The 9,892-nt window shown below is 37.5% G+C and overlaps 3 protein-coding genes across 5 annotated transcripts in view; 1 reads left to right on the top strand and 2 right to left on the bottom strand.

The window, feature by feature from the left end:
• LOC103913939 (chromosome unknown open reading frame, human C16orf91) overlaps window positions 1-155 on the bottom strand; it is a 1,990-nt gene extending 1,835 nt beyond the window's left edge. Inside the window, exon 1 of the mRNA XM_009320530.1 lies at window positions 70-155. Coding sequence (XP_009318805.1) covers window positions 70-155 — 86 coding nt within the window. The remainder of the gene's footprint in view (window positions 1-69) is intronic.
• Window positions 155-9,691, bottom strand: GNPTG (N-acetylglucosamine-1-phosphate transferase, gamma subunit). Of its 3 annotated transcripts, none has more exons than XM_009320512.1 (9): window positions 9,629-9,691; window positions 7,544-7,598; window positions 7,339-7,422; window positions 6,196-6,289; window positions 4,532-4,646; window positions 3,885-3,967; window positions 3,485-3,613; window positions 1,991-2,072; window positions 155-916 (listed from the first exon to the last, which is right to left on the bottom strand). In XM_009320512.1, exons 1-9 carry the CDS (start codon window positions 9,648-9,650, stop codon window positions 807-809), a joined length of 774 nt encoding a protein of 257 aa, XP_009318787.1. In that variant the 5' UTR covers window positions 9,651-9,691; the 3' UTR covers window positions 155-806. The 3 variants fall into 3 exon arrangements, with proteins under 3 accessions (XP_009318787.1, XP_009318789.1, XP_009318788.1); XM_009320514.1 differs by having other exon boundaries at window positions 155-842; XM_009320513.1 differs by lacking the exon at window positions 155-916 and adding an exon at window positions 1,219-1,539.
• A 56-nt stretch (window positions 9,692-9,747) lies between these two features.
• TSR3 (TSR3, 20S rRNA accumulation, homolog (S. cerevisiae)) overlaps window positions 9,748-9,892 on the top strand; it is a 7,239-nt gene continuing 7,094 nt past the window's right edge. The window contains exon 1 of the mRNA XM_009320529.1: window positions 9,748-9,865. Coding sequence (XP_009318804.1) covers window positions 9,748-9,865 — 118 coding nt within the window. The remainder of the gene's footprint in view (window positions 9,866-9,892) is intronic.

Below are 9,892 nucleotides of genomic sequence, written 5' to 3'. Positions count from 1 at the left end.
GGGAGGGCGCTGGGCTGTGGCCGAAAGGACGGTGGACGGGGACGCGCGCTGGCCGCCCAGCAGGCTCACGAACCGGACAGCGGGAGGAGGCAAAACGACCGGACGCGGCGTTCTCGGCGTCCACCGACTCCCACAGTAATGTTCCCACAGCTCATGCCGGAAGAGTCCATTTTATTCCGTGTCACACAGACAATTGCCATGTATTCCCTTAACACGACTATTCTTTTATAACAATTTGGTGTCTTCATAGTGCTTTTCCGTCAGATCCTGAACAGCTTTCATTTTATCCACCTGCTATCCAAAGATGACATCAGCCTCCGACCACAGGTGGGTGGAGTGGTGCGTTATGCACTGCTGTGGCAGAAAACATTTCTTTTTCTGCTAAAGTCTGCACAGAAAACATTTTCGCATACAGATGGAGTAACATTCTTAATATTGTACTTACTGCCTTTCACACAACATCTTATGGCATTGGTCTTGAACTATTTTGTATTTACACCACCTGTTACCATGCTCGATCGAAGGAAGTAACAAAGCTGAGACTGGAGACACAGAATCTGTAAACCTATGCCCAATACCGCCCTTAGCAAAGAAGTTTTACAAATGTTCTCAGAAACCAGCCAACTGTTCTCAGTAACGGCGAGCCCTCACTCCATTATGTTCCCTTTGCTTTAGGGCAGAAATTCAGAAAGTCAAGAATACTCACAGAAGGTAAATCATTTTGGTGCCATGATACACGTTCAACTTGCTTGACACTCCGTATGAACTTGCTGTTTAGCACCCAAGTTTCTTCATACAGTGTCATTCTAAATTCCTGTATCGCCATGCAGATGCTCATCGTCCTTTGACCCATTAAGAACAGTTGTCACTGCAGTTGCCAGTTTCTGACTCACACGTTTGACACTGGTATTTTCAGCTGTTAATATTTAGTTTAAGACATCAGTTATTTCTGCTTTTAAACACCAAAACATTTGTCACAGAATTCACTGAATAGTTTTGAAATAAGTCATCTAGAGTAAGCTGTGAATTCTGCTTTTGATTGTACAGTTCTAATCTGCAATAATTAAATGAACTACCAAACAGGCAGAAATAATGTGCAAGTTACATAGTTAATAGTTTAAACACGCAGATAAAATGTTTTACAAAAATTCTAATATGATGAGTTTTCCCTAGAAAAGAAAGTCACCAATTTAAAAAAAGTTTCTCAAAACAAAAAGAAAAAAAAATTAAGTACATCACTAATTTCAAGCTAATTTAATTAGCTCAAAGGTTCATTGTTTTCTTGAGGTGCCAATTTGGAGCATAAAATGTAAATATATATATTCAGGGAAATTAAATCCTCCTTAGACAAATGGCTCGTAATAACGGGCATGATGAACTGGAAGGAAGGGGGGGGTGACGACAACACAAAAAAAACCCCAAAAGAACAACAAAACCAAAAAACAACTTGTCTGGAATTAATCCAGATAAGCCTTGCTTCTTCATAGCCAGCACCAAGCAGTCTTTCCTTCTAAAAACTGCATGTGATATGGTACTTACCTAAGAGAAATCAAAGAGAGGAAAAAAAGGTCACTAAGAAAGGACAAAACCAAGTCAAACAGATACAGAGAACATTTCAAGTGTTCTTGAAGAAGTCAGGCTTTGTCGTTGACTATGAAGAAAATGGAGTTACTTAAAAGATGCTTATGTGCTACGAATGCTGTAACACCGATTTCCTTTGGCACCTTAAGTATTGGAGACAAACTTCAATTACAACAGCAGTCAAAATTTTTCTATAAAGCTAAAATTTCAAGTCATCAACAGATTTTTGGGGGGCAAAGTAAGTCCTCTTGCACAGGAATCAAGACCTAAGTACTTATTAAAAACTTTGTCTACTGAATTTTACCTCCATATATGACAGATTATTTAATCCTTGCTGTAACCGAAAACATTTGGCCATTCACATTCTGAATAGACAATAATGAAAAAGAACAATATAAAAAAAACTCACCAGAATTTCCTTTGTATGCAATACCATGCTGACTTAATAAATCTTTAAGTTTTTTTATTTCCTTAGAAAGTTGCTTGTATTCCTAAGAAAGAAAATACATTTAAAATGGCTCTCCCACTCTCCAAATGCATACACAAAATGAGAGTTTATAAAAAATAATGTGTCTGTGTACAGCTGTTGCAGCTTTTGACTTAAAAACTGCTCATTCCAAGAACAAGGTGTAAATTTTATAAAAAGATATATTTCTATGTTGCCAAAAAAGGAGCCAGCTTTTTCCAAGCCCAAGAGTAAAAATTAGGAGTGCTTTCTGTAATTATTTCGGAACTATCCTCTAACTAGCATTTTATCATAGCACAAAATTGCATTCATAAGTTTGCTACAGGACCAGCCTTATTTTATTTTATATCCTAATGCTACAGTCTGGAAATTTGTCACCACCTCAAGTCTTGACCTAGTAACTTCACGTTCTTGCTTTCAGGGGTTTCTGTTAACTTACAGAGCCAGGGATTGCTTAGTACTTTTGATGCTCAAACCACGTATCTGAAATCTTGAAGAAGCCCCAATTTTTTGTTGTGTTTTGGTTTTTACGCAAATCAAGAAAGAGCAAAAGATTAACTATTTAAGATTCTGTGGTTACCAAAACAGCCAACTTTATGTCAATTAAGCTATGATGAAGCCAGAAAAAGAAGTAGAAATTATTAAATACTGTATTGTTAACTATTGAAAAAAAAAAAAAAGGTGAATATTCCAGCTCCAAACAGTACCACATCAAAATGGTGATCTTGATATAAGTATATTCAGCTTAACCACAGTTTATTTGGTTATATTCAGGAATTATTACGTGGTGTTTTGTCTTTGCTACATTTGCAAATAAAATGACAACAGCAGCTTCTTCTCTGCGTTATAATGAATTAATCCCCTTCCATGCTCTTTTTTTGATGTTCAGTTTGCGCTCTTTTAGGCTGAGCACACCTATTTTCCCCATTTCAATTCTGTTGCAGAAGGACTGTTCACACACATGAAAGTCATTCAGAAATGGACACAGCATTGATCATTCTGCCTTTTGCTTGTGTAACAGCCAATGCATTCTGACACGAGTCTGGGTAATTATCCACAGAGGCAACTGTCAATATTCCCAAGGCTGGTTACACATTTATTTTCACTAGTAATTCCTTCCTATTTCGAGGCTGATATTCCCCAGAAAGAGTACTTACAAGGCATTCATAACCCAAGCGCCTCCACTAATTCCTACATACCCCCTGGTCTTCTTATTGGGCATTCTGTTGTGCTGGTTCGTTTTTGACTTAAGGGCTAGCATGAAGATATCAAATCACTCTGTATGCAGACTGTTACATATTGAAACCAGAAAAGATAATCCCATGAACAGATTTCAGCTGAATCCAAAGAGTATTTACATAATGCTGTCACACTGATACTGTCATACAGTAAAAAGGTGGCAATTTAATTCCACATTGTAAATATTACGTTCTATACCTTACTGCACTTCTCCACTGTTTCAAATTCCAGACTTATTTTCTTATTCTGTTTCTCAACTTCCTTTTCTTCTGTTACTTTTAGAAGTCCTGCTTCCTCAAAAATCTCTTTCAGTGTTTTTTTGTATCCCTAAAAAAGAAAGTTTCCAAAAGACAATAGATCAATCCACCTGACTCTCATCTCTGCTTGCAATTTGCACTGGCCACTCCCAATTCCTCAAGCTCCACTGTAGAAAACATTACAAATACCAGTTGATATGGCAGTTACAGAGCACAAAAATTACTATTTGCCAACTGCAGAATAAATGCATCCATTCCAAAAGGAGAAACTGCAGAAGCCAGGTTTGGCTACTTGACAGCAATTGTTCTGGACGAAATAGAGTTGGAAGAAATTAACAAACCTGGTCAGTTATTAGTTCATCATACAGAAGCTGCTCTGCTTCATCCCACCTCCTTTGTAGTGCTTCAGTCAGAGTTGGATAAACTGAAAAATGGAAGTCAAACCATGTAAAAACCAACAGCACTGTCCTGCATTAGTTAAATGCTCCTCTAGTAGCATGCACGCGTATTTGTTTTAAGAACTCAATGTTTCTATACAGTACATAGTCTCTACTGCTTTCAAGAGTTGGGGTTAAACTTAAAACTTAAATTCTGCTTCACACATTTAAAGTTTCTGGAAAACGCCACCGACCAAAATTTTTTTCTCTTATTTCCAGCTAGAAGGCCTCATATTTGTTTATTGAATGTAATTCTAACTGAGCTCTCCCTTTTTGTAATATAAGTAAATGAGCAGATACTACAGGGCTCATTCCTATGAGTCCAAGAAAAAAGCAAAAAATCACTCGCTGGGTCTATACTAGCAATGACAATTTATTTGAGAAATACCTATGTGTTATAATGACTGGGATTGAAAATAAACAACTTATTATATGTTACATTTAATACTCATTTATATCAAGTTACAAACTCAACAAACGTAAAAATTTACACTCTGAGGTTGGCGTAATATGCCAGCTGCTCTACACAGAAATTATTTTCTAAATCTTACCTAAAAGAGAGTGGGGATGGCACACGAGAGGAGTCTCAAATGTCAGAGAGTAAACACAAGTACTTGGCTCAGACACAAAAGCCAACTTATTGCTCTTTCCACAAACAAGATGAACCTAAACATCAGTAAAAACAAAGATGAGTGAAACACCTCCACATGAAACAGGACCAGCACTGATGATCAATTCGCTGTCTTGCAATGCTAGCAGATGCATTGCTGTATATACTGTCATGTCAAAGCTTCCAGTGCTGTCACCCACAGAAGAAGAATCATATCAAGCACATCTTCAAATTATTTTATCAAATGTGAAAATTGCTTCCTCTACTGGGAAATGACCCCCCCCCCGTATCACTGTTCCTTGGACTCCCAAGCACCGTATTTCCAGCAAGAATGAGAGTAAAAAGGAGGGTGAACAGGATGTCCTTAGAACCTCATCTGACATAAGCATAATTCACTTAACAAATTTTAATTCTGACCATGTGCTAAATAAAGAGAACAATACACATCTAGCCTGTAGAAATTTGTTTTCATCTTTAAACTTGTAGCACCAGTATTTTCTGTCTGTTCAAAACTAAATGCCAGTGAAAGATTTGAATCAATATCAAAGGTCATAAAAGAATAGTAATTCTTTCTGCAGCCCCTGTGGGAGATGAAGATATTAACAAGGCACCTCCATTACAGTACAGAATATTTTCACCTTGGCGAAGACATTTTGTCCCTTATCCCATCTTCACATTAGTTATTATTCCAACTATATATCCCTCTCTCTTAAGTATTGTATTGTCACCCATCACTGTAATAGCTAAACATCTTCTACACGAAAAGCAGCCTGTTGTGAACTATATGGTATCTTTAACTCTTCTTCACGACAGTGATCTATGTCACATGGGAATGTGAGGTTTAATTCATTGTATCTGTAAAACTGTGCAACACACTGAAATGGGAGGTGGAAAAATATTAATGAATAAAAGGATAAAGGACGTGTGCAAATCATGTGCCACACATTGGGCAAGTCTCCTTTTCCTTACCCTTCTAGTTGAATAGTTACTTGGCAGAGTCTGTTTGAATGTGAAAAGGAACAATTTAACCACTCCACAAAATAAGAATTTCTACTTTTTCTTTAAAATGTACTCACACCAGAATCTGTTTCTCTTGAGCTGGTTCCTCTGCCACTCCCATGTATTTGATTCCTCCTTAATTCTCCTTGCATGCCCTCTGCTCGTTTTAACACCTTACTTAGCTTCTCAGCATGCTGTTCTTAACTGCCTAATTCTTTTCCCTCCTTTTCCCTGGATGTTCTTAGCACAATAGGCTGGCATCTTGAATTCAACAAATAGCTCTTTTTCTTTATTTTTCCTGACACGACTTACAAAGCACTATGTTTCTACAGTAGTGATAATACCAGAATATTCCACTCTATCAAGGAAAAAAAGAGTTAAAAGTAACCAATGAGAATACATAAGTAAACTTATGCAAAATTTTATCCTGATTTTAGCATCCCTCCTCCATTCATTCACCTAGCTCCTACAGGAATTCATCTTTATGTTTTATATCACATCTTAAATGATGACTTCTGCAAGGTAGCAATGTTTCAGTCTGTAGAGTGTCATGAGTGTGTGTAGGGAGCCATGCTGTCTGAATTAGCATAGTCTAGGTTATTATACCTTTGTCTGTCTGCTCTTAGTTTCACATGAGTCTCCTTCCCTCATCCACATTCCAACAAATGTGTTGTTGTCAATTTCCCATTCATGCCAGATTCTGAAAAAAACAGGACATCATTTTATTTTAAGTTACTGGAAAGAAAAAAGTGAACACTCAGAAAGAAATACCCTTACACCATGTTCAATTTAACTGTATATACTTCATTTTTGTTGTCTTATTATTTCCATTTCTTACAGCCAAGACCTTATAAACAGTGTAGCTTGTTATCCAGGCTGCTACATAGGGCACATCAACATTACTTTAAGAGCACAGTTTTGGATCAGCTTTCAGTTTGCAAACCATTTGCACTTACAAATCCATGTTTAAATCCAATAAAATACAGCTTATAGATCAATCCCACAACAAATTCCATGATGCTAAGTACCCTGTGCAACTTCAGATTGTTTGCAGGATTTTTAGTGCTGGTGAGAGGACCTACAAAAACTAGTCTCTACTTCTGCTAGTCCTAAAGCCAGTGATACTCTCAGCATCTTGATGTACCCTTTTCCTCTCATATTGGCTCACTAATTATTCTGCACATAGGAAAAAAAGAGAAATCTATATACAAATATTTAGAAAGGCAGTAATTTTAAAGCAGTGCTCTGGTTTATTATTAAATCTATTTTAGGTCTTATGATTTGGATACTCTAGGATCTTTGAATACTTCGGGATACTTTTTTGGGTCTACATCAAGTCTTCTATTACCTTTTATTAAATATGTTTAACACAACCACTAGGCATAAAGCACTCATTTAATTTTTGTAAGGTTATATTCAGCTCAAAGTGAAAATAGTTAACAGACATTAAATCTTTGTTAATATAAGCTGTAGTTATGCATTATTTAACTTCTCACATGAACACGCCATACCTGCAGTTGGCACTGGTTATTAATCAACCTCCAGCTAAAATAGGAGGTTAGTATTTATCAACAAAAAAAAAATCTGAATTTTTCAAGATGGGGTATTTTTATGCGTAATGGCTTGGGAACTACAATAACCTAAGCTGACCAATAAAAGAATCTTAATTTTAAAACTGCCACCTTTTTAACAATCTATAAAATGGTCTGCTAACAACATAGGTAAAACTTAAAGGTCTAAAAGCCTCACCCTAAAATCCCACTATAGGCGTTCCATCGAAAAGTCTGCTCATGCTGAGTGACGTTATGAAAAGGACAAAACTCATACTTGTACCTTGAAAAAAAAAAAAAGAAAAAGAAAAGACAAAGAAAATAAGAAATGTTTCAGACTGAAATAAAAAACTAGTTCGTTCCTAATAAATACATAGAATTAAATACCCAAATCCATTACTCACGTGGATTCCACAAAACTGAAACACTTCCCAGCAAGCCTAAAGAGATGTGCAGGGCCTAAAAACACCACAAAATTACATCAAGGAAGAATAATGTTTTGGTTAAATTTAAGCAAGTTACTGTGGTGACAAAACTGCAAGGAGTATGTGACAAATTTAGTTTTCTAAAGGAAAATAATTCCTGTACATAAGGAAATTTGTATCTTCCATATGGATTACCATATATTCCCACTAGTGTTATATTGGTTTGCATCATGATCTTTAACATTTTTCATCTTCAATACTCAGTGAAATAGATAAGCCTCTTTCTACAATAGAAATAAGAAACTTCTGCTTGGCAGCTGTCTGTCCCCAAAGTCATCCAAACTCCTCAGGTTTACACTAGTAAAGCCCATTTGCTCAGAACGTTGACAGTGCTGCATATTTAAGTTTCACTGAGATTCTCAAACTAAGATACTCCTTTTCACAGTTTGCCTTCACGGTCTGACCCAGTTAGGATTCAACAAGATAAACTTTTTACTGTCAGACAGGTCAGCAGTTACAATTCTACTCTTGTAGAATTGACCATTCCAGCCTTGTTGTCAAAGGAATCCAAGACAGGTAACTTGTCATTCAAAAAAGAGCCAGAAGTTCTGATCTATGTGCTACAGGCATATTTCAGTGTCCCTTGTTTAAGGTAATTTTGCATGGAATAATGAAATATTTGTGAGGAAAGGAGAAGAAAAAAAATTACAAAGCAAATAAAACCCCATCCTGGATTCTAATTCCCCACTGCCAGGATTGCCTATGTGCTCTTTCCAAAGATCTAGACAAGCAATCTTAGAAACAAAGATCAGACCACCAGAATCATGCCCTCCAGAATGCCCTAACCACTAGGATACAGGCAGGTTCCCGTGTGATTTTTCTGACTGTACGATCTTGCATTTCATTCTATGGATTATCATAGGCTTGGCCAAAGGGTTTGTCCTTCTACTACATGCAACCTGTGCCTTAGTGATTAGGATGCTCTCCCCACAGAGGAAGAAACGCAAATTTGAATGTCCCCGAGGAATGCATTAAACTCATGCCTCCATTTCCTGGGCAGATGCTCTAAAAGAGAAATTATAGGAACTATTACCCCAACTGTCTTGTAAAAGAAAAGAACAAGTAAGGTTTCCATGCTAAAGAAACAACTGTGCAAGACAAGGTTCCAGGTCCTAGATTCCAGTTCCAGACACTCCAAATTTTTGGCTATGCATAAGTTCCCACATCCAGGAAAGAAGGGCTTCTAGCGTACTGTCCTTTTAACATTTTTCTTGCTATTTTTGGTGTCTTTCCATTCAGCCTTGTAACTATTACTAATCCCATTTCTAACTATTTCACTTTTCACATGCAATACATGCAGAATTTATATATTTGATTTGCATTTATAAAACACGACAGAAGATATTAAGCATAATCATGTTCAGTGTCACCAAATCAAAATGCCTTTATTGAACCTGAACAAGGTTTAAGTCTGTGCTTAACGTTAGCAGAGAGACAAGAGTTATTTCCTTTTGCTTACTCTTTGCATTCAGTGTTTATTTTACCTACTCTCCTCCATATATGGTCTAGAATTTTTTAGATTCCTGTTTATTTTGCAGAAGTGGTGGATTTATACTGCAGCACCCAGGCTTTGCGTGTGAAACTGAGCCTCCGTGATTTGTTCCAAGACTACTCTTAGGACTTTCTTTAAAACAATTTTTGAGTATCAAGTACTATCAGATGATGGGACAACTTTTATATGACAATCTCAAGGATGTCAGAGATCATTTCAAGAAGAAAAAAGTTTTTAGTAAAGGTCAGAAGGATCTGTGACTGGCTCAAAAAACACAGAAAACATATGGATAGCACTGTGGCAAAAGCAGTCCAAACGGCACTGGGACATGGAACACCAAAGAGGTTAATCTAAGCACAATAAAATGTATTTGTCCACACTTACTTTCCATGACGCTTATAAAATGACAAGTAAAATTAGTCTTTGTCTGCACGAAGTCAAGGTAGCCTACCCTGCAAATGACTGTCACTAGATGATGAAAACAGTACAGAAAAGGTCACGCTTGCATATACCTGATACTGCAGATGGAGACATCTTTGGCTGCAGCCTATTTGTTTGAGGCAAGAACGGGTTATTCAACCTTTCAAAAGAAGAAAAGTTAGACGTTTAAGCCTGGGTTATGCATCTGACTATGGTTATATCCTCCCCTGCGCGAGTGTCCCAACACCTACAGCCACGCGCTACGCGCGGGGAGCGGCGGCCCCAGCCCACGGGCCCACCACCGGAGCCGGCAGAAGCGTCCCGGCCGGGCCCGCCCTTCCCCGGAGGAAGGAACG

Source organism: Pygoscelis adeliae, unplaced genomic scaffold, assembly GCF_000699105.1.
Source record: "Pygoscelis adeliae isolate BGI_AS28 unplaced genomic scaffold, ASM69910v1 Scaffold173, whole genome shotgun sequence".
Classification (NCBI taxonomy): domain Eukaryota; kingdom Metazoa; phylum Chordata; class Aves; order Sphenisciformes; family Spheniscidae; genus Pygoscelis; species Pygoscelis adeliae.
The sequence above is the reverse complement of the archived record's forward strand: the minus strand, read 5'-3'. Positions and strand labels throughout refer to the sequence as shown.

Coding starts and splice junctions, on each gene's coding strand:
- GNPTG (XM_009320512.1), bottom strand. CDS start 9,650: ATGTCTCCATCTGCAGTATCAG. Junction 7,423..7,543: donor TTCAGTTTTGTGGAATCCAC/GTGAGTAATGGA, acceptor TTTTTTTTCAAG/GTACAAGTATGAGTTTTGTC. Junction 917..1,990: donor TGCATACAAAGGAAATTCTG/GTGAGTTTTTTT, acceptor AAATATTAACAG/CTGAAAATACCAGTGTCAAA.